General features: G+C 61.0%; 3 protein-coding genes across 9 annotated transcripts; 2 read left to right on the top strand and 1 right to left on the bottom strand.

The window, feature by feature from the left end:
- Window positions 1–817: 817 nt before the first annotated feature.
- On the bottom strand, window positions 818–12,171 carry ABHD14A (abhydrolase domain containing 14A). Of its 5 annotated transcripts, XM_045199721.3 has the most exons (7): window positions 10,891–11,410; window positions 6,752–6,957; window positions 4,480–4,777; window positions 2,992–3,203; window positions 2,709–2,824; window positions 1,356–1,591; window positions 818–1,160 (listed from the first exon to the last, which is right to left on the bottom strand). In XM_045199721.3, exons 4-7 carry the CDS (start codon window positions 3,183–3,185, stop codon window positions 978–980), a joined length of 729 nt encoding a protein of 242 aa, XP_045055656.1. In that variant the 5' UTR covers window positions 3,186–3,203; window positions 4,480–4,777; window positions 6,752–6,957; window positions 10,891–11,410; the 3' UTR covers window positions 818–977. The 5 variants fall into 5 exon arrangements, with proteins under 5 accessions (XP_045055656.1, XP_071078268.1, XP_045055655.1 ...); XM_071222167.1 differs by lacking the exons at window positions 4,480–4,777; window positions 10,891–11,410 and adding an exon at window positions 11,951–12,171; XM_045199720.3 differs by lacking the exon at window positions 4,480–4,777.
- ABHD14B (abhydrolase domain containing 14B) lies at window positions 6,563–10,550 on the top strand. The gene is made up of 4 exons (XM_024566027.3): window positions 6,563–6,624; window positions 7,459–7,693; window positions 8,921–9,162; window positions 9,525–10,550. The coding sequence occupies exons 2-4, from the start codon at window positions 7,483–7,485 to the stop codon at window positions 9,702–9,704; spliced, it is 633 nt and encodes a 210-aa protein (XP_024421795.2). The 5' UTR covers window positions 6,563–6,624; window positions 7,459–7,482; the 3' UTR covers window positions 9,705–10,550.
- On the top strand, window positions 11,543–21,437 carry PCBP4 (poly(rC) binding protein 4). 3 transcript variants are annotated; one of them, XM_053929551.1, is made up of 13 exons: window positions 11,543–11,718; window positions 17,776–17,926; window positions 18,086–18,109; window positions 18,206–18,238; window positions 18,413–18,529; window positions 18,718–18,849; window positions 18,997–19,125; window positions 19,295–19,369; window positions 19,539–19,583; window positions 19,660–19,723; window positions 19,843–19,895; window positions 19,989–20,158; window positions 20,761–21,437. In XM_053929551.1, exons 2-13 carry the CDS (start codon window positions 17,846–17,848, stop codon window positions 20,825–20,827), a joined length of 990 nt encoding a protein of 329 aa, XP_053785526.1. In that variant the 5' UTR covers window positions 11,543–11,718; window positions 17,776–17,845; the 3' UTR covers window positions 20,828–21,437. The 3 variants fall into 3 exon arrangements, with proteins under 3 accessions (XP_053785526.1, XP_053785525.1, XP_024421911.1); XM_053929550.1 differs by having other exon boundaries at window positions 20,564–21,437; XM_024566143.4 differs by lacking the exon at window positions 11,543–11,718 and adding an exon at window positions 16,667–16,690 and having other exon boundaries at window positions 20,564–21,437.

Genomic DNA, 21,437 nt, shown 5'->3' with positions numbered 1-21,437 from the left:
CCAGCAATGCCATGTTAATTGTTAAACCGCACTCTCCACCCCCACCTCTATACATCCTGCTGCCTTGGACCACAGACCCCGCATTGCTGGTGACCTCAGCTCACTTCCAGGCCCTGGATGGCCCACCAATCCCAGTGGTCATGCAGCAGGAGGAACACCGCCCCTCCCCCGGCATTGGGTGGCCCAGAGCTCCACACACCCAGACTCATCCAGTTCTAAAGCCACCTCCTGAGTTAGGTGTTACTATTGATGGGGGAACTCAGAGTTAAAGATTTTAGCCTTAGCTCTAGTTGATAGGCTTAAGTGATTAATGCATGTGGAAAGCTGTATTACAGAAACTGGAACAACTCCAAGCAATTCAGGAGGGAATTGTTGATCAGCAGATAAAGAAGTCCTAGGAAAATTGCTGCAGGACTGCAACTCTTATCCCGTTAACCTTTTTTTCCAAGCCCCTTTCTTCTTATGAAAAGGTCAGCTTGAGATGAAATGTTAAGATGGTTTTCGAGGGTACATAACCCACTGTCTTCTCTGGTCACAGCGTTTGAATAAAGCGCCCGTAAAGATTTGATCCCTGTCTCTACTTATTGGTTCTGGTAGTGACAGGCAACACAAACGCTGATTTTTCCGGTTTCACTATCTTGTCCACTTCACGGATGAGAAAACCAAGTCACAGAGTGGGGAGGGCAGCTAGGAAGTAGCCCGTGTTCATAGCCTTCCCTGGCTGCTGGAGACTCCCCTCCAGCTCCCAGCCCCACAGTTGCCTCCCACTCCCCCTGTACCCCTCCCCTGCCGAAGCAGCACCAGGAAACAAGATCTGTCACTCCTTGGGCATGACAAACATGCTTTTATTTATTGTACCTGTGGGATGGAATGAGAGGTCCTGACTGGGCCTGGCCCTCTGGCCTCGGCGCTCCAGTCCCAGGAGCTGCCTCCCTGGTGAGGGACTGGTCCAGATCCTCCAAGCTAAGTGGGTTAGCTCAAACCAGGTGGTCAAGGAAGGCAAGGAGGACAAGGTGGAAGTCTTTCGGCTTGTGGAGGTAGCAGGCATGGCCTGCGTCGTGCAGCTTCACCACAGAGTGGTTGGGCAGGTGGCGGAGCTGCCGCAGTGACTCTCGAGCCAGGATGCGGTCCAGTTCCCCATACAGGATGAGAGTTGGGGTCTGCAGGGCAAGGCAGGGGGCTGTGAGCCTGCAGCCTGGGGGGACCAGCCCTCAAGCCGTCTCCTTAGGGGATCTTCCCCAAACACCCATCTTCTCCCTCCAGATCAGGGATGGGGCCATGTGTTTCCAAGTGGGACCTGAGTCCTTTACCCACTATGACAGAGCCAGGACCTTTGGAGACCCTCCTCCCAGTACCTTCACGGCCCAGAATTGTTCCTGGGTGTAGTTCTGCGTGGAGGCAGGTGCAATGGGCACAAATCCGTGCAGCTGACGGTGGTCTCGCATCAGGAAGGGTAGGGCATAGCGGCCACTCAGCGAGGGGCTCACCAGCACGGCATTCTGCACCTCCAGGTCCCGCAGCACTCGCTCCAGCAGTTCCGCCCGCCCCGCCTCTGTGCTGGCCTCCTTTAAAGGCGCTGAGTTCCCAAAACCTGGGAGCAGCAGGAGGCACCAGCTGAGGGGGGCTGGGAAGGAACTCAGGACTTCTGCCCACCGTGGTGGGGGAAAGGGGTGGGGAGCAGAGGAACATAGCACACGCTACCCTGAATTTTTTTTGTGATGTAATAGGCCTACCAGAAAAACATCTTTCATTCATCATATTGGCAAAACTAAAAAAGACCGATAACAAGCAGAGTTGGGGAAGATGTGGGGAAATGGGCACTTCCATACATGACTGATGGGAGGATAAATCCATACAGTGGTTTTGGAGGGTAAGGTAATAATTGTCAAAATGTATAAGATGAATGTCCTTTAATCCATCAATTGTCCTTGGCAGCTACCCTGCAGAAGCGATTGCCCACAGGCTCAAAGAAGCACATCCAAAGATGTTTCGGTTTCCGTACTCAAGCATTTCAACTGACCCTACGAACTCCAAGTCAACCTCCATATCCACCAGCAGAGGGATGGCCAGGCAGAAGCCGTCCGTCCCTTCAAGGGTGCACACTGCAGACAGGAGGGCCACAGTGTCTAGCATGACCCACAGGCATGGTACAGGGGAGGGGACCTAGCTGCAGATGGACCTGGGGAGCGGGCAGGGCACTGATCGTGTGTACAGCCCCCGTCACGCCCTCCTGCATGTTCTCTGTACCTCTAAGTACGGAAACGTCCCAGGAGGCTCTGGCTCCCCGGAACTGCTGAGGTGAGAGAGGGAGGGAAATGTGGCACGGGTCGCTGAGGGTATCACTCTTGTTTGATTTTTTTAATGACAAGAGTAATAACATAAATCATTTGACAGCTAAAACCCCCCAAAGCTCCCTAGTTTGTCATAAAAAAAGATGGTGAGATCTCCCCATGCAACCCAGGGAGGCCAGGCAGGTTTTGCTCCGTGACAACAGTCCACGCAAATTTACAAGGTAGAAAATAAAGACACAGACCGTTTCGTGTAGCCACCTTGTGCTGTGACCTGCCACTGCTCATCCAGACTTGGGTCCAGATGCCCCCCCGGCCATATCTTGGGGCTTTCCTACCCCGCTAAGTCCCCCTCTGGGAAGCTGCCCCCTTGGACCTGTCGCACCCTGCCTCCCCAGACCCCGGGGTGGGGGTTCTCACCTGGGAGGTCAAGGGCCACGGCCCGGTAGCCCCTCTGCGCCAGCAGCTGCAGCGTGCCCAGCTGCTCCCACGTGTGGGAGTTAAAGGCTTTTCCGTGGAGCAGCACCACCTCCACCCTGGGGGTGCACAGGGCAGGGTGGGTCCTGTGGGTCTGGTGGTGGCCCACTTTCTAGGCATCCCCCACTGCCCTCCCAGGCCCTGGGCACCCCGAGTTGAGCCGGGGTCCCACACAGGCACTCCCTTGGGCCTGGGCCTTCCACTGGACCCTGGGGTCAGCACCCACCTGCGTGCCTGGTGGAGTGGGAGCACCTCGCGGTAAAAGATGCGGGAGTCGCCAGGAGTGAGACCAGCCAGGATGGTGACATTGGGGTCCCCCCAGAGCCAGGAGGTCTGCTCAGGGGGGCCCGGCAGCCCCACATACAGCAGTAGCATGAGCAGCAGGCCCAGGCCCAGCAGGGCTGTCTGGGGCCGGCTCATGGAGGTCTGCACCACAGTCTGGGGGGGAGGAGAGGGAGAAGGGGCTAGGGCAGAGGCTCCGCGAGGCCCCATCCCCAAACCCCATCCAGAAGGCCCCAGCAGAGGAAAAACTCAGCCTTTACTCTTTGCCCTGCTCCAGGCAAGGGCCTGAGGGTTCACACCCAACTACTCCACATGCCAGGGCAACGGTTCAGGTACCCCACTACGTGAGGAGCATCTGAGATGCCCCCTGGCACCCAGCAGGCCCAGTGACCACAACTATTATTGTGCCAGCCAAGACCACTTCCATTCATTGAGTCCTCAGACGGTCAGGCCCCATGCTTGGCCCTGGGGTCACATATGAGGGTCCATGAATTCACACAGGAACACAGGGGAGCACAGGTCTGTTACACATGAGGAGACTGAGGTGCAGAGAGGTAGATTCTCTTGCTCAAAGTGCAGAGTGCTAGCAAGCAGGGGAACAGGGATTTGAACCCAGGGCTGGGCTCCTAACCATTGGACCACACTCGGTTTGCCAAGGAGAAAAGTACTGGGCTAGGAGGTGATGGATGAACCAGACCTAGCTGGCGGGACAGCAGCGAGGGTTGCCAGAGGTGGAAGGCTCAGTGTGAAGAGACACCCCGGTGAGAGCGTGTTTGGAAATGGTGCTTTTTATCACACTATATAATAATGCGAAAATCAGAGTGTGTTTTACCATTGATGGGAACATTTGATTCTCAAGCTGATATTAGGTGGGAGGAGGGCGCATGGAGAATCTGTGGAGGAGGAGAAGCAGGGGCACGTGGGGTGAGGGGGGCGCAGGCAGGAGAACAGCACACAGAACAGAAGGGGAGCCTGAAGGCTGCAGAGATGAATGCCACTCCCCACCCCAGCTTCACGTCTAGTGACGAGTGACCTGCTCCATGGACTCTTCCAGTCCAGGTCCTTTGCCAGCCCAGGGGACGGACCTCAGGACCAGGCCCCAGAGAGTGGGGAGCCAGGGCTTTGAGACTTTGCTCTGTTACTTCCTGGCTGTGAGTCTTCGATTTGTCAGTAAAACAAGGAGGATAACCCTGCGGCTGCCCCTCTACGCCACGCCCCCCTCTCCAGCCTGCGTGAGATTTCCCTAACAGTGGACTTGACCTGGGGCTGGCCTGTCATCATTTCTTGGGCCTAGGAGGAACACCCCTGCTTGTTCCCAGATTCCAGTAAACTCATCTTTATTGAGTGCCACCTGGGCATCGGCCCCAGCTAGGAACTGGGGACCAGACTCCAGCCCCACCCACCTCTCTTGGAATGTTTCCCAAGTCCCTACCCTAGGCTCCCGGTCAGGTGGTGACCCAGAAGCTGAACCGGAGGAAGGCGCTTCTCCCTTCTTTCTGACCAGAACAGTCTCGGATGAGGCCTCCGTCGCGGTTGGCTTAAGTTCCCACTAGAGGGGGCTTTGGCGCTGGCTCCTCCCGGTAGTGAAGACTAGGCCCCTTGGACGCCACTCCGGGTAGGGAGGGGAGGGAATTCTGCCGTTGCCTTGGCAACCCAGGAGGCTGGAGCACTAGACAACCTTACCCGGCCGGTAGCAGGCAACCTGGTCTAGCTAGATACTGGGCCTGGGGCTAAGGGTGGAGAGGTTCCAGCTTAGGTCTTTGCACACGCGTCGACAATGACACACGCGTGCACACAAACATCGAATTTTGTCCTCACCCGCTTTTCTTTTGCACAAGCTATTCCCTGCACTTAGACGCATCCTCTTTGACTGGCGCTGGCCTGTGCGAAATCGATCCCTTGAAATACACGCCCTCAAAATCCTGCACACTGTCAGGCATCAGGAAGGCAGGCAGACACACACGGTTTCAAAATCACGTGCAGACCCTCAAATTTCAAGCACACCGTCATACACAACAATCCTAGAACTACCCACGCACAAGAAACACACACACAAGCAGACGCAGACACAGACCCAAAGAGATATACACGTAGGCACATAGCTAATACACACCCTCAAAATCACATGCACACAGAAATATACGCAGTAGACATACACAGACAACAAGCGGATGAACAGACCGACACCCTCCAACAAAGGCATACAAAAACACTGACACCCAGACCCCCAAGAACACACGCAAACGCGCGCGCGCGCAGCACACTAACACACGCACACGCGCTGCCCCAGTGCCTGCCCCTCCCGCAGGACTCTGCCCGGGGCGCCGGGGCAAGGGGCGGAGCAAGAATGGCCGGTCCCCGGACGGCCCGCTGGCTTCCTCCCCAGGGACACTCACCGGGCGGACTGAGATAACCCGGCCAGCCGGGCGGGCCCCGCCCACGCGGAACCAGCAGCCAAACAGCCCGGCGACCATGGCGCTGCCTCTCTGCGGGCTCTGGACCGCACTAGGCGGCGGTGAGCGCGGCCACCGAGGCGCGCTTGCGCAGTCCGCAGTCGTAGGCCTTGCGCTTAGTAGCCGGGTTGGAGTGGGAACTGGAGGCGGCGCCCCAAAGCCCGCAGGCCCGGCCTCTCCAGCCCAGATTTTTTGAATTGTTTTAGGCCTGAGAGCCAGGGGAGAGGCACCCAGCTCTTTCACCACAGCGTCTCCACCCTCGTTCAGTCTCTTGTCTGTAAAGTGGGGTTGTCTTAGGGCTTAAGGACCCGCCAAGCCTGTGTTGGCAGGGAGGCTTCTCCGTGTAAAAATGCCAGATAGTATTGCTATGCAGCTCGGCCCCAGTACTTCCCTGACTTGACAAACATAGGCATGCACTCGCTCAGGGCCCGGGGTGGCCTCTGGGCTCCTTTGGCATCTCTTTATGACACCTATCCTGTTGGGCGACGTGTGACAAAAGTCTGCTCTGTACCCAGGCTCAGGCACCGCGTGATGACCCGGCCTGGCACAGAGAGGCTGCGCGGAGCGTGCAGGAGGATCTGCACGGCTCTCCTTTACTGGCATCCTGTTTTGGTAGGCAACCTCACATCCATTCTACAGGCAAGGATAAAGGGCTCGAAGGCGTTGGGAAAACGATCAAGGTTGCCTGGCTGGGGATTGGCAGAACCTCTCCCTCAAACCTGTGGGGCCTCAACGGCACTCCAGGCTGGGGACGCGGGAGGAGGAGAGGAGGGCGCAGCAGGAATGCGACTCCAAAGGAACCCTCCTCCTCAAGCCGAGCCTTGCGCACGTGGGGCAGGTCGCTGAGGGTCTTGGGAAAGCACTCAGTCCGGTGCTTGGGACACGTGGGGCTGAAGGGCTTGGGGAAACTGAGGCGGCTGGGAGAAGATGGGCTTTGCAGCAGATTGTGGCCAAAAGAGGTCGCCCCGGAGCACGGCCTGGCTTTATCCCTGCTTCCCCGCCCCAGCCCCTCCCAGTCTCCCCACTTCCCCGCCCCAGCCCCTCCCAGTCTCCCCACTTCCCCGCCCCATTCGCCTCCAGGACTCGCCTTCCTCCCGTCTGCGCGAGCCCTCGCAACTCCCCAGGTATCTGCCCTGCGCCCCCGACCCTCTGCAGTTAGAACCCTCACCTACCCTAGTTTCTCCCCTTCCCATTCGGCTCCCCAGATCCCCTCCCTCGGGTCTGCCCCCAGCCCTTCCGCGTGAGTCCTACCAGGCCCTGCGAGCCAGCACCGAGGTCCTCCGAGGGGACAGAGCGAGCCTTGGCGGCGCCCCTGATCGCGGCGTCAGCGCGCTGAGCACCCCGCGTCCCTTGCGGGCGGGAACTCCAAAGCCTTTCCCGGTTGAGCGCTCCGGTTTCCGCTTCCAGAAAACGGGTGTTTTACTCCAACCCCGACCCCCTCCTGCCTGTAACAGTGCCTGTAAGAGCAAGGGGTTGATGAGCAAAATAATCAGCTACTTAATGTTTGAGCGGCTACCATGCTTAGTACCAAGGGCTAGACCCGGCCCGACTGTTTTACATCCGCGGCCTCATTTACTGCCATCAACCACCTATGGGCGAAGTACGATTGTATTCTCCCCGTTTGCAGAAAAGGATACCAATGAGAACAATAATCGTAATGGGAGCCTCCTATATCGAGTTCTTGCTACACCCTCGTTTGCTAATTCCTGTTTTTAAAACTTGTTAATTCTTGATGTAGGCTTTAATGTCCTGTATTTCAGATGAGGAAACTGAGGCCTGAGGCCGCACAATTAAGTGAGCGGCACACCTTCGTGTCCCTTGCCCCAAAGCACGTTCCTAGAGTTCTGGGAGCCTCTGGGAGGCCTCCTTGCGGCTCCCCGGCCCCACCACCCTGTGGCAACTTTGCTGCTCCACCCGGGCAGCTGTTCTGTGGCTCATCGCCCGGCCTTGCACCACAGGCGCTGCACCGGCACAGCGGCAGCATGGCAGGCGTGGAGCGGCACGAGGGCACCTTCCAGGTGCAGGGCCAGAGCCTCTTCTTCCGGGAGGCCCAGCCGGGCGGCGGTCAGGCCGCCCGCTTCTCCGTGCTGCTGCTGCATGGGCTCCGCTTCTCCTCCGAGACCTGGCAGAATCTAGACACGCTGCTCAAGTTGGCCCAGGCTGGCTACCGGGCTGTGGCCATTGACCTGCCAGGTACTTTCCGGGCAGGCTTTTGGACAAGGGTGGTGGGGACCTCGTGGGCCCAGGGCTGGGGGCTGTGGGTCTGGAAGGGCAGCCAGGCTGGGCCACAGTGCACACTGCAAGGACCCAGAGCTTCTCTAGTCTTGACCCGGATGCCACCTGGACACTTCCCCGCTGCGCTAGCCGTTGCCGGGGGCAGTGTCTCTGAGCCTGCGTTTCCTCATCTGTAATGGGAGATGACCGCACTCCTGCTGGGGGCTGGCTCTAGAGAGGGGCAGGACGTTATCGCCGGGATCACGTGGTCAGTACTTGACATAAAAACGGCTGCTCAGCCGATTGGAAGTGAAGTGTTTTGACAGAGCCATAACCATAGGCTCTGTTGGAAGCCCTGAAGAGTGAGGCTGAATGTCCTGGCAGCTTTGGGAGCAGGGCAAGGGCCTGGTGGGTGGCTAAGCCGCTAGCCATGATCCCAGGTAGAAAGCCCTAACTGGGTTAGGCAAGGCAGCCCCAGATTGCCAGTCATAACCTGGATGGGCTGACCCCAGCCCCTGGTGCCAAGTGTGGCAGGGACTGTGGCTGACCTGTTCTCCTCTCCTCCCCTCTGGCGGACGCTGGTACCGTTTCAGTGTTTAAGGGCCCGGAGGGATTAGTTCAGACCCGCTGAGCTTCAAGGTTAACATCTGGAGCTAATCTTCCCAGGGAAGGTGGGGATTCGCTAATTGGAGGGGAGGTGTGTGTGCAGAGCCCGCCCCTCAGCCGCTGCTCTCGAGGCACTGCCCCTGCCATCACAGGGACAGGGGCCCCTGAGCAGTTAACTTGATTTTCACAAGTCTTTATTGGCAGATACTTCTTTTTCTCCCTTTAACAGATGGGGAAACTGAGCAGTGGAGGGGGCTGAGGGGACTTTCTCAAGATAGATCACATAGATAGTAAACGGAAAACTGGGACTTGGACTCAGCGGTGTTGAACTTCAGAGCCTGATTCTTGCTGGCACACTGTACTGCTGGGGGAGACTGGGCACAGACCTGAGGGAAGTGACTCATGCTTCAGGTGCCCTGTTATAGCAGGGATATGACAGATCTAGGCTGCTGTAGGAATAAACTCGGGCATATGGCATGTTGCAGGAACCTGGCACAGGGAGACTGACCTAGGAGGGCTTCCTGGAGGAAGGGGCCCTCTCTCTCTTGTTTTCCCACTCATGGCCCTTGTCTTATCTCTCCCACACCTAAATCCCTGCAGGTCTGGGACACTCCAAGGAAGCAGCGGCCCCTGCCCCTATCGGGGAGCTGGTCCCCAGCAGCTTCCTGGCAGCTGTGGTAGATGCCTTGGACTTGGGCTCCCCAGTTGTAATCAGCCCGTCGCTGAGTGGCATGTACTCCCTGCCCTTCCTCATGGCCCCTGGGTCCCAGCTCCGGGGCTATGTGCCAGTGGCCCCCATCTGCACTGAGAAAATCAGCGCTGCCGACTACGCCAGTGTGAAGGTACCCCTGTGTGAGAGGCTGAGATGCCCGTGCCAGGAGCGAGGAAGAGTCCCTCTTGGGGCCTCTCCTTATCTGGGGGTGGGGTCGACACTGGGCGGCTTCTGGGAGGCGTTGAATCACCACCCTCCACCCTTTTGATTAACTGGGCAGATTACTGTGCCAAGCCTTATGCTAAGCTGTGTGCCGAGACAGACACTGATCTATACCTCTGTCCCTTGGGAGCCGGCCCCCCCATCCCACTGGGCCAGCTTGTCTCTCCCCCTCATTTGGGGCAGCCCCAGGGAGAGGCTGAGTGATGGGGGGAGAGGCCGGGGCTGGTGTGGCAGATCCCTGTTGACTCCACTTCCCTTTCCCTTCTCTAGACCTCAACTCTTATTGTCTACGGAGACCAGGACCCCATGGGTCAGTCCAGCTTCGAGCATCTGAAGCAGCTGCCCAACCACCGCGTGTTGGTCATGGAGGGGGCAGGGCACCCTTGTTACCTTGACAAACCAGAGGAGTGGCACACAGGGCTGCTGGATTTCCTGCAGGGGCTGGCGTGAGGCTGGGCTGCTTGCCTGTTTGGGGCTCTCTCTCTCTCTCCCTCCCTCCCTGCACACACACAGGTGTGTGTGTGTGTGTGTGTGTGTCTGTCTGTCTAGGTGCTTGTCTTTCGGGGTCTGTCTGTCTTCCTCCTTCTCTTGCAGTGACACAGAGGAGGTGAAATCAAGAGAAAAAACTCAGGAATCACGGGACGGGACCTGGCGGAGGGTAACCCGTTTAGATGTGCTTCTGCTATAGGCTCTCCTGCTCTCTCACTCCCTCACTGCTCAGCCTAGTCGGCTCCTCCCACCTCCTCCTAGGCTGCCCTGCGGAGCACTCGCAGCCCCTACCAGGCCTCTCAGACCACAGATACATACCTACCCACATGTATGCTTATACGTGTTCCCAAATATACCCAACCACACAGGTACACACACCTGACTGACATGCACGCTCAGGTGCAGCTTTGCATCACATGCAGACACCCGTGCATGAGTGTGCTTCCACACACACACACTTGCACAGGCACGTGTGCCCTCCCAACCATGCAGCACCCCCTGTCTGGGAAAGTGGGGACCCCAGGGACCGGTCCTTGCAGGAGATCCTCTGCCGGGTTTAGGGCGAGGCCTGCCCTGAACTCCACTCACCCACAGCTCGAAGCTGACTCCAGATCAGAAATGTCCCCCAAAGGAGAGGACCACCCCTTTGACCCTCAGATTTCCCTGCTTTTCCCCCTCATTCTGGGTGCTCCATCCCTCCCCAGGTTATTAGGCCTGGGTCTTCTCAGCCAAGCTTCTTTCCTGCTTCGAGGCTGGGGGAGGCGCCGAGGAGAGTGGAGGTCGGTGAAATAAAGTCCTGCAATCAGACCCCTCAGGCTCTCGCTGTCTCCAGAGCGTCGCCCCGCCCCGCCCCTCCCCCCTGGGACCGCCACCATGGGCCCCTCCCCCACCCTGGCGGGACCAGATGGTCCCCCTGCCCTTTGTCCACCAGGCCAGATGGAGGGGAAGAGAGATTGGATTCCCCTCCCCACCCCCACACACCCAGGTGCCAAGAGATTCAGCTGTGGGGGGAGGTGGAGGTCAGTGGGACCAGGCTGAGCCGATTACAGAGAGGGGGAGGTAGACTTGCTCCGAGTGGGAGCGGCGGCAGAGGGTGCTGTGGGGGAAGGAAGGGCCTGCGAATAACCAAGCCTCCGCCTACTCTTACCTATTCCCCACCGGAGTACTAAGCCGCGCGGCCTCCCTTGCGACCCTAGCCCCCAAAAGAATTCTGGGGGTAGCTTTGAGAGAGCCTTGGCCGGGGTGGCCGGCTCACCCTTCTCAGGCCCCTCCTCCGGCTGGTCCGGAAACCTGTCCCGGGCGGACGAGGGCCGGGCCTCGCGGAAGCCGTGGGTGGCCGAGGGGTGCAGGTCTTGGTGGGCCGCAGCCCCGTGCGGGGATAGATGGCGTAGAGCAGGACAGCGGGGAGCCAGGGCCGGCGGAGGGTGGAAGCCCGACTTCCCAGTGACCCGAGCAGGAGCGGCACAGCGCGGGGGCTGGCGGCCGGGATGGGGGTGCAGGGGGCTCGGCAGAGGCGCCGGGCGAGCGGCGCGGCCCGAAGAAGGGACTCAGGAGCGAGCGCAGCGCGGGCGGCGTCAGCCCACCAAGCGCTGCAGGCCCGATCCCCCCGCGTCCCCCACTCCTAGGGGCCGGAGGGTGGCCCAGCCCTCTCGCAGGCGGCCGCCGCGCTGGGCGCACCGCGGCGCGCGCGGGGCGGGGCGGGCGGCTGCGGCACTGGGGCGACTGGGGCGGGCCCGCCGCGCTGTAATCGGATCCGGGGAGGGGGCGGGGAGGGGCCGGGCCGGGCGGGCTGGGGGGTGGGGGTGGGGGGGCGCGGAGCCGGGCTCCGGGCCGGCCGGGCTCCGCGCCTGTCAAACCCCTCATTGTTCGCAGCTGATGTCACTCGCAGTTGTGAGCGGCCGCCTCTCCCGGGGACAATGTGGGACTGAGCGGCCCAGCCGCCGCGCCACCGCCGCCGCAGGACAGCCCCAGCGAGGTAGGGCGCGCGCCGGGCGGGGCACCGCGGGCCGCGAAGTTTGGGGGTTCGGCCGGGGGCGGGGAGTCGGGGCCCAAGTCCACAGGCCGGGGCCCTGGGTCTGGGGGCCTGGGAGACAGCGAGGAACACGGTGCCTATCCCACAGGGGCCGGGGCCTGCACAGGTGGGGGGCGCTGGCCTGCCAGAGGAGCCCCCAACACCAGAGACCCCAGGTTCGAGGCCCTCATCCCACCTGCTGTTTCTGTCCTTCAGACCCGCTCTTCTCTCGATCTCCTGCCCTGGGCCGTGGCTCTGCTCCCTCGCCGCCCCCGTCTGCCGTTCCCCTGCAGTTCTGGCTCAGTCCGCACCCCTTCCCATTCTCCGCAGTCTTTGGTGGGGCGCCGCACACACCTCCCAGGGCTGTGTAGAGATGACAGTGGGAAGCTCACGGTGGTCCCTGGTGCCCGTGGCTCTTCAGCCCCTCCGCTCTGACCTGGCTTCTTAGCTGGAGTCCTGGGGGGCGGGGGGCGGGGGGTGCTTTGGCTACTCACTTCAGCCAGGCCCTGGGGCCTGCCTGGTCACTCCCCTGTCCCAGGCCGGCCATCTTGAGACCTGTAGCACCCAGTGCCCCACCCGGCCCCAGCGCCCTGGGGAGTGGTCTTCGAGGGATGCACCCAGGGCCAGATGCATCCTCCCAGAATGTGGGCTATCAGGCCCCACCCACCAACAGGGCACGCGTCCTCAGGGGCCCTCCTTCCCCCACAAAGCACTCTCCAAAGCCCGGGACTCCCGGGACTCCCAGAAGCTTAGACTTCAGCGCCAGTCCTCACTGTCTCTTGGGGTTATTCTCCTTGCCTCGGGGCCAGCACCTGGGACCCTACCCATTCTCCATCTCAAGGTCCTCTAGCCCCTCCGGGCTGGGCCCTAGCACCCTCTCAACTTCCAATGCGCCCCCTCCCAGCCCCCACCCCCTAGGCTTCATCAGCATGCAGGATCAGGCTGCCCAAACACAAGGGGATTGTTCTTCTTGCGTGCTCAGGGTGGGGGGCTGGGAGCAGGCGGCCCACACACCCTGGCAGCCCCAGGCCACAGGGAGGCTGGCTTTGCCCCGCCCTTCCTACCCTCATCACTGCCCCGCTTCAGCCTCCATTGCCCCTTCTTGGTGGTGCAGACCTTTCAGTGGGGAAAAGATCTCAGCTACACAGGGGGATCCCTGGGTTCCCCCAATTCTGCCAGTCGCCTGTCACGTAGCCTTACAAACAAGTCCCTTCCTCTCTGAGCTTCAGGTTCCTCTCTGGCGAGGACCTTCCAGCTGTGACAGGTGGAGCCCCCATTCCTCATGGGGAAGCCCACCCCAAAGTCTCAAAGCACAGTGCAAATCCCCACCCCATTGACATGCCCAGGGAGCCCCTAGACTTCCAGAAACAGCAAGAACAGGAGCTGGGGTTGCTGAGGAATGGGCCCCTGCACCCTGGGTCTCCTCACCACCCCCTGACTGCTCCTCTGGGACCCTCAGCGCCATCTCTGGCCCCTGATGCTCCAGGCCCTGGGAGCCCTCTCCTCTCCCGCACACTGAGCCTGGTCCCGGCCCCTGCCCTCCGGCAGCGCTCTGTGTGGTAGAAAGACAGGCTCAGAAATGCCCGTTTGGGGCTCCCTTGAGTTGTAGACGTATCTTTGGGGGGCCCAGAGGCCTGGGTGATTGTATCTGACTTGGAAGGTTGGGAAGGGCTTCACAGGGGAGGTGGCATTTGAGAAGGGTTTTGACAGAGCGGGGAGGATGGGCGTTTCAAGCTGGGATCCGCCTAGGCAGAGGCCCAGGGGCCTGGAGGTGCTAGGCGTGTTTTGCAGCCTGGTTGGGGGTGTGGGGATGGGGTGGCGATGAGACGAGTGGTTGGCAGGGGCTAGATGGCGAAGGCCCTTGAGTGCTTGTCTGTGGAGACCAACCTTTATTCCTTGGGCACTGGGGAGCCAAGGATGGCTGTTGAGCAGCAGTGTGGCTCAGGATGGAGAATGGAAGCTAGAGACCTTTCTCAATGTGGGTGAGACAGTGAGGGGACGGGTACCAGTGGGTGGGGCTGCACCCTGAGACTGCCCTTCCTCCTGGAGCTGGGCCTGGGCCCCCCTGGTTCTCCCTTGGCTGTGCGGACTCCTGCAGGGGGCAGGGGCGGTTGCCTAAGGATATTTGGAGGAGCCTGATGCATTTCTGGCACCAGCCAGGTTGTCAGAGCTTCCCTCCGCTGCCTAGCATGGAGGGTACAAGACAGCCCTGGGTCAAGAACCAGAGGCTGGAGCTGGTGGACCCCAGGCTGCTCCCCTGCAGGCCCCTCTGGCCGACTCTCTCCAGGAGTGGTATGGGTAGGCCTCCCGGGAGGCCAGAAGGCTGAAAGGCTGGGCGCTCGGTCCGAGGGTGCTAAGGCAGTTCTCGTAGAGGCCTGGCTAATCGGGGATGGTGATAAGGAGAAGGTCAAGGCCAGGGAGTCAACCCCTCAGTGCCCCCAGGTCCCAGGTCCAGCCCCTGCCACGCCCTGCCCCGCCTGGTCCCCAGCATTCCCCAGCATCACTGGGTGTGGCCAGCACGGCTGCTTTTGGAGTAGGTGTAGGAGGTTGCTAGGTTAGGGGCTGGAGGGGCTGAGGGGATATTGGGCGATGTGAAGGGGGGGCGAACTTGGAGACTGGCCTCCTCTCTCCCCCCAGCCCAGGTGGGTTGATAAGCCCTAGATGGTCCAGATGCTGGGCTCTGGCCAGCAGAGCCCAGGGAATCCCCCGAGGGGCGGGCCAGTCCACCCGGGTCCCAGGAGCCCTCCCCTCCCCCGGATTGTTCTTGCTCCAGAACAAAGCCTGGGTGGACACTTGATCCCCGCGTGTGGGGGGAGCTGGCTAAGCCCCCGGCCCTTTGATTGGGCAGCTGTCATGAGAGAGAGAGGGACAGCTGGGGGGAGGGGCAGGAAGGGGCAGCCACCATCAGACGCCCGTCGCTTACACAGCTGTTCCCCCCCGCCGCCCCCTGCAGCCTGTGTGGCAGAAAGCCAGGGACAGAGGGAGTGGGCACAGGGTCTGGGGAGGGGGCCTGGGGAGCAGGCGGGGACACTGGAGGCCAGAAGCCTGGTCTAAGTTGGGTATGTTCTGCCAGGGAGCCCTGCTGACTAGGGGGGCCGGGCACCCCCAGAGGTGAGCTGGAGGTCACTGTGGCACAAGGCGTGGCTACCATGTGGTGGCCCAGCAGGGACCCAGGACCCACCAGGCTGGGCAGCCAGTAACTCCCTAGAGCCGTGCTGAGGGCGGAAGGGGAGCGAGGATGCCTAACAGAGCTGAGTGTTCTAAGGGCCCCTAGGAGCGCAATTCGGATAACCTGTTTTGGGACCCCTTGGTCTCCTAAAGACAGGAAAGGCCTCGGGCGTCCTTCCGAACGGGAAGGACACAGAGAGACCAGCAACGCCCCCTCGCTCCCACCCCATGTGCGTGCACACACAGCACAGGTGGGTACACTGAGGTCCAGGTCAGGTGCAGGTCTGGCCAAGGTCGCCCACTGAGCTTGGGGCAGTGGGGTGCTACTGCAGACCTTATCTTTTTCAGGGTAGGAGCCCCAGTTCTGGCCACATTCCAGCCATTCTCACCTGTTTCTCCTGGGACTTAGGACCCCAAGAGGTGATGTCGAAATGGCGTGAGAATGAGGCCAGGTCTCCCACTGGTTACCACCCCAAAGGGTTCCTGAGGCCCAGAACATTCTGCACCTTAAGACCGAGGCTCTAGACAAATTGTCAGCCCTTCCTAAACACAACCCGCGTCTGCTGGCCAGGCAGAGGTCTCAGAGACTACTAAAGCCTGCTCCCCACCTTTGAAGAGCTCCCCCCACCCCCAGAAAGGACTCAGAGCAGAAGGGGTGGACAAGGGGAGGCAGACGGGACCTGTGACCGAGCCCCGCAGCAGCAGGCAGGACGCTGTGAGTCCCACCAGGCCCCAGCTCTCTGTGACCTTGGGCAGGGAACAGACCCTCTGTGGGCATCAGGTTCCCCTTCTGTCCACTGAATTCATCTGTCCAGCTCACCAGTACGTTCGAGCACCTTCTCCGGCCTGGCTCTGGCCTGAGCCCCGGAGACACAGGAAGGCATCGGCCTTGGCTCCTGGCAAAGGGGCCACCGGGCTTGGCGGTCCAGGGAGGCAGAAACCACGGCGTCATCACAAAGCTCTTTGCGGGGGAAGTGCAGGCGCTGGGGGAGTGTCAGCCAGGGCAGCTAGTGCCAGGCTGGCCAGTCTGCCCACAGAGCACAGGCCCTGTGTCCATGGTTGACCTCTGACCTCTGGAGAGCCTATAGGTAAAATTGGAATGGAGGGAGGAGCAGGTCCTAGAGAAGCAACAGTTACTGGGTACTTGGCGGGGGACAGGGTTGTCACCCCAATATACAGATGAAGAAACAGGCCTCATGCCATGCAGTGGCTTGATCAGGCTTCCTGAGGAAGAACCAGGCAGGGGCACCCCCGCTTCCTAGTCTACACCCGAGCCCTGGCTGGCCAGAGGGTTCCAAAGAGGGTATTGGATAGAGCTCCGTGCCCTTGACCCTTCTGTCAGGACAGGGCAGGGGCTGAGGAGGAAGGTACCCAGAGGCCAGAGGTGGGCCGGCCACGTCTCCTTGGCCCCATACCCTCCCAGGCAGGGTGAGGGCTTGGTCCCGGCTCAGACTTGGCTCTAGTTGGTCCCACTCCCTGTGTTCTTCCTTGGGTCCTGGTCCCCCAGGGAGCCCCCCATCAAGGCTGAGCTTTGGCGGGAGACAGCCGCTGGAGGAGAGGGATTTCCAGGCAGGATTAAGGTTCAGGATTAAGTCCGGGCTTGAAAAGGGTTTGGGTAGGGAGGGCTGGCGACCAGGCTAATCCCAGCAGCTCCTCTCCGGCTCCTCCTCTCTCCATCAGTTACCAGATTTGCCCTTCCCGGCCCCCCAAGTCCCTTCCTTATCCCTCGCCACCCAGCCCTGGGGGAAGGAGTCCCTCCATCGTATGGGTGAGGAAATTGAGACTCAGAGCCCAAGTGACTTGTTTCTTGGCCAGTGGGAAGTGCTCCAGGTTGGGAAGGGGGCCATCCTGGACACTGGCCTCCTCAGCACATAGGAGAGGGCTTGGAAAACCGCTGGGCAGGCCGCTGGTCCCTGACTCTGTCCTCCACACGCTGTCTAGTACTGAGTGGACCCTGCCCAGAGCTATCTGAAGGGCCTGTGCTTTAGCGAGCTGCAGCGGACAGGGACTGTTTCCAAGGTGGGGCTGCCAGCTTAGGCCCCCAAGCCTTTGCCAGGCTGGGGGAAGACAGGGCCCCCGAGAGCCCCTACTAGAGCCTTGATACCTTCCCTTCCACTCTCCTTCCTAGACCTCCCGTGGCTCCCCATGGCTGTGCCGGGCCCAATCCCCAGGGGTCCCGTGTTCCCAGAGGCCGGCGAGGAGGCTCCCTTTCTCTGCTCCCAGAGGCCTCCTCATTCACTCCATCTTCTGATGCTCAGGAGGGAAGGGTGCTCGTGGAGACTGGGTGCCTGCCACTTAGGTCCACTGTGCATTTTACTTCTTTTTTAAAAAATTCTACCCATTTCTTATCTTTTTTAAAGATTTTATTCACCTACTTTTAGAAAGAGGGGAAAGGAGGGAGAAAGTGAGGGAGAGAAACATCAATGTGCGAGAGATTCATGGATCAGTTGCTTCTCGCACACCCCCCACTGGGGACCTGGCCTGCAACCCAGGCATGTGCCCTGACTGGGAATCGAACCAGCGACCTTTTGGTTTGCAGGCCAGCACTCAATCCACTGAGCCACACCAGCCAGGGCTCATTTTACTTCTCATACCTCTTTGGTGGTAGGACTGGGTCTCCCGGCTTCCAGCTAGGGGCTCAGGCTCAGGGAGGCTCAGTGAACTGTCCAGGGCTACACAGCTAGTGCGTTGCACTCAAGCCCCCTGGGAAGTGGGACGTTTGCAACTCAGGGTCCATGGCATCTCCCTTCTCTGGGAGCTTGGCTGGCCCTGTTCTGGGGTCCCCATGGAAGGGCAGGTGGCCCGAAACAGAGCTATGCTCTTGCCTAAGCCCCCTTCTGCCACCCCTGCCAGAGCCAGCCAGGCCGCAGCGTGGACGTGGACGCACTCCCAGGCTGCCTCGGCCGCAGCCCCGCCTGGCAGGATGAGCAGCTCAGATGCGGGGCTGGAAGAGGAGCCAGAGCTCAGCGTCACCCTCACGCTGCGGATGCTGATGCAGGGGAAGGTGAGGGGCTTCTCTGCTGGGACTTGGTGTGCGGGGGTGGTTAAAGAGGCACAGTGAGGTTGGGCCTGGCCAGCTTGGGGGCGGGGGCATGGGCGGTAGGAAGGACGAGGGGGGCCTGGCGTCGGTAACCTCCTGACTCCACTCTTGTCCTGTTTGCAGGAGGTGGGCAGCATCATCGGGAAGGTAGGTGCTGGGTTCTGTTCTGTGTGTCCTCTTATACCTGAGGCCTCCACCCCAACTGCTCAGACCAAGAGCCTTCCTCTACTTTCTCTCCTGCAGAAAGGAGAGACCGTAAAACGGATCCGGGAGCAGGTGAGGAAGGAGCTGGGGAGGAGCCAGGGGTCCTGGTTTGGAGGGGAGGGGAGGTCCAGTGAGTGTCCCGGGATGGTGGCGGTTTCCAGCTGCTGGGGCCTGTGAGTGGGGCGGACAGACAGGTTGCTGGTGAGGAAGGAGCCCCGCTGCCCGGCGCTTGTCCTGTGCCCGCAGAGCAGCGCCCGGATTACCATCTCTGAGGGCTCCTGCCCGGAGCGCATCACCACCATCACCGGGTCTACGGCGGCTGTCTTCCACGCAGTCTCCATGATCGCCTTCAAGCTGGATGAGGTGTGTGACCAGCTGGGGTGTAGGCCGAGGCTGGTTCCCTGGGAGGAACAGGACTTGGGCTGCAGCTAGGAGGGGAGGCCCAGCCCAGGCAGGGTTCTTGAATTGGCGTTGAGACTGGGGGAGGGCTTCCCTCCGGGACAGGGGAGCAGCCAGGGTGGCTGGGGCCAACCCACAGTCTTCCTGCCCAGGACCTCTGCTCTGCTCCTGCCAATGGTGGGACCGTTTCCAGGCCTCCAGTGACCCTGCGCCTGGTCATCCCCGCCAGCCAGTGCGGCTCGCTGATTGGGAAGGCTGGCACCAAGATCAAGGAGATCCGAGAGGTGAGGGGAAGGGGAAGCCACCCCCGTGGGGCCCCACCCTGCAGCTGTGAGAGAGGAGCTGGGCTTCCGGCCCGCTGCCTCTGAGCCTGGGCAGCCCTTCTCCAGGCTCTGGGAGCAGCCAGAGTAGCCCCTCTTCTCCACTTGCAGACTACTGGTGCCCAGGTGCAGGTGGCAGGGGACCTGCTTCCCAACTCCACAGAGCGTGCTGTCACCGTGTCCGGGGTGCCCGATGCCATCATCCTGTGTGTGCGCCAGATCTGCGCTGTTATCCTGGAGGTTCTGTCCTGGGGCAGGGAGAGCGGGCGGGGGCTGGGCCCGGGGCCTGTCCAGGACGTCAGATGCACGCACCTGGGGGCACGGGGAGGGCCTTGAGAACGCAGGACCCTTGTGAGGTCAGGGCGGCCTGAGAGGGTCCTGATAGAGCTCCTCCATCTGTGCCTTTCAGTCCCCACCCAAAGGAGCCACTATCCCGTATCACCCGAGCCTGTCCTTAGGTACCGTCCTTCTCTCTGCCAACCAGGTGAGGGGCACAGCAGAGGGGGGGGAGCATTATTGCAGAAGGGGGATCGAGATGGTGGAGGGGATGGCAGGAGGCACTGGGGGTCCAGGGGGAGGCAGGGAAGAGTGACTCCGGCCACACTGCTCTAACCTGTCACAGTAACCCCCTCTCATCCACTTTCTCCCCACAGGGCTTTTCCGTCCAGGGTCAGTATGGGGCTGTGACCCCAGCTGAGGTGAGTGGCCACAGCCCAAGGCACCCCTTCCCCATTCAAGCCTCCCCTGACTTCTGACCCCTCTTCTTTGGCCCAGGTCACTAAGCTCCAGCAGCTCTCGGGCCACGCAGTCCCCTTTGCCTCACCAAGCATGGTGCCAGGTGAGCATGCCCCTGCAGGAGGAGGCAGGGGCAGGTCCCAAGGGGCCAGGTAGCCCCCTGGAGTGGACACGGGGAGGCCTGAAAGGCCTGGAACCACGCCCAATCCCTCTTCTCCCTAGGACTGGATCCTGGTGCGCAGACCAGCTCACAGGAGTTCTTGGTTCCCAATGACGTGAGCAGGGGATGGGGTGGTTTGAGGGTGGGTAGGGGCCCCAGGGGTCTGGGCCTTGCTTAGGGTTGAATTCCTTCCCCCTCCCCCCGCCAGCTGATTGGCTGCGTGATCGGGCGCCAGGGCAGCAAGATCAGCGAGATACGGCAGATGTCGGGGGCTCACATCAAGATCGGGAACCAAGCAGAGGGCGCCGGCGAGCGGCACGTGACCATCACAGGTTCCCCGGTCTCCATTGCCCTGGCTCAGTACCTCATCACTGCCTGGTGAGTGTGGGGTGGGGCTAGGGGTCACGGGTCACAGGGCATGGGGCTTCTGTGTCTGAGAAAGACACAGATAGGGTGCCTGGGTCTGTGCTCTGCCTCACTCCCTCCGCGTTGCCCCGTCTTCTTCTCTGCCTACGCCCTTCTGTCCTCTTCCCCCACGCCTGGCTCTGTGTCCTGGCCTTCGGCCTCCCCATTGCCCCCCTCACCCCAGACGATATCTGCTGTCCTTTCTTCCCTCCCTGCCCTTCCACTGTTCCCATCTGCTCCCCAAATATGTCCACACCATGTCCCCGTTCTCCTCAATTCCCTTCTCTGTCTTTCATCTAATCTCACTCCCAATTTTGCCCTCGTTGTCCCCTCTCACCCCGCCTTCCCCTTCATCTCCCCCCATATCCCTCTCTCCAGTCTAGAAACGGCCAAGTCTACCTCTGGGGGGACACCCGGCTCGGCCCCCACAGACCTGTCTGCCCCCTTCTCGCCGCCCCTGACGGCCCTGCCCACGGCTCCCCCAGGCCTGCTGGGCGCGCCCTACGCCATCTCCCTGTCCAACTTCATCGGCCTCAAGCCTGTGCCCTTCTTGGCTCTACCACCTGCCTCCCCAGGGCCACCGCCAGGCCTGGCGGCCTACACTGCCAAGATGGCAGCGGCCAATGGGAGCAAGAAAGCTGAGCGGCAGAAATTCTCACCCTACTGAGGCCGGCTGAGGCGCAGGCGCGGGAGCAGGCAGGACCGCCGGCAGGGGCTGCCTCCGCACCCGACCTGCCAACGAGCCTCCAGCCTGGGGTCCCAAACACCACTAATGCCCAGAAGCATGGATGCCCTGCCTGGCCTGGGTCTGTGGGAGCTCCTGTGCTCAGATCGGGGGCCGTTTCTGGCCCAGGGTTCTGGGAGATGCGGCTGCGCCAGGACGGGGGCTCTACCCCCTCTAGCTCTGTGCTTGGATGCAGGGAGCATCCTTAGTACCCCCACTTTGGGGGTCACTCATGCACGCCCCATCCCTTAGGGCTTCCCAGCCTACTGCCCCCTTGTGGGGGTCAGGGAGGAGGGCTGGGGGCGGCTGGGGGCCAAGCTTCTCTCCCCACCTCCCTGCAGATTCCTGCTGCTTCCACTGACACCCTTTTACTGGAATGGACTGGCTGGGCTTGGCTGAGGGCAACCCAGAGGGGGCGCTGCCGGGCAGCTGGGGGCGTCCCAGGGGGCAGGGCTGAGTTCTCAGCAGCAGACACTCTGTACAGTTTTTTCAATCCCTGTTTTTGAATAAATATTCTGAGACCAGGAA

The sequence above is a fragment of the Desmodus rotundus genome, chromosome 8, assembly GCF_022682495.2.
Source record: "Desmodus rotundus isolate HL8 chromosome 8, HLdesRot8A.1, whole genome shotgun sequence".
Classification (NCBI taxonomy): domain Eukaryota; kingdom Metazoa; phylum Chordata; class Mammalia; order Chiroptera; family Phyllostomidae; genus Desmodus; species Desmodus rotundus.
This window is presented reverse-complemented; position numbering and strand designations above follow the sequence as displayed.

Bases quoted from the DNA above. Each gene is read 5' to 3' on its own strand.
- ABHD14A (XM_024566028.4), bottom strand. From the start codon at position 5,521: ATGGTCGCCGGGCTGTTTGGCTGCTGGTTCCGCGTGGGCGGGGCCCGC. The intron at 3,204-5,443 runs GTGAGTGTCCCT...CCTCCCCCCCAG, and splicing joins GGGTTATCTCAGTCCGCCCG to ACTGTGGTGCAGACCTCCAT. The intron at 1,592-2,708 runs GTGAGAACCCCC...TGCTGCTCCCAG, and splicing joins CGTGGCCCTTGACCTCCCAG to GTTTTGGGAACTCAGCGCCT.
- ABHD14B (XM_024566027.3), top strand. From the start codon at position 7,483: ATGGCAGGCGTGGAGCGGCACGAGGGCACCTTCCAGGTGCAGGGCCAG. The intron at 7,694-8,920 runs GTACTTTCCGGG...AAATCCCTGCAG, and splicing joins TGTGGCCATTGACCTGCCAG to GTCTGGGACACTCCAAGGAA. The intron at 9,163-9,524 runs GTACCCCTGTGT...TCCCTTCTCTAG, and splicing joins CCGACTACGCCAGTGTGAAG to ACCTCAACTCTTATTGTCTA.
- PCBP4 (XM_053929550.1), top strand. From the start codon at position 17,846: ATGAGCAGCTCAGATGCGGGGCTGGAAGAGGAGCCAGAGCTCAGCGTC. The intron at 18,850-18,996 runs GTGAGGGGAAGG...CTCCACTTGCAG, and splicing joins AGATCAAGGAGATCCGAGAG to ACTACTGGTGCCCAGGTGCA. The intron at 19,370-19,538 runs GTGAGGGGCACA...TTCTCCCCACAG, and splicing joins TCCTTCTCTCTGCCAACCAG to GGCTTTTCCGTCCAGGGTCA.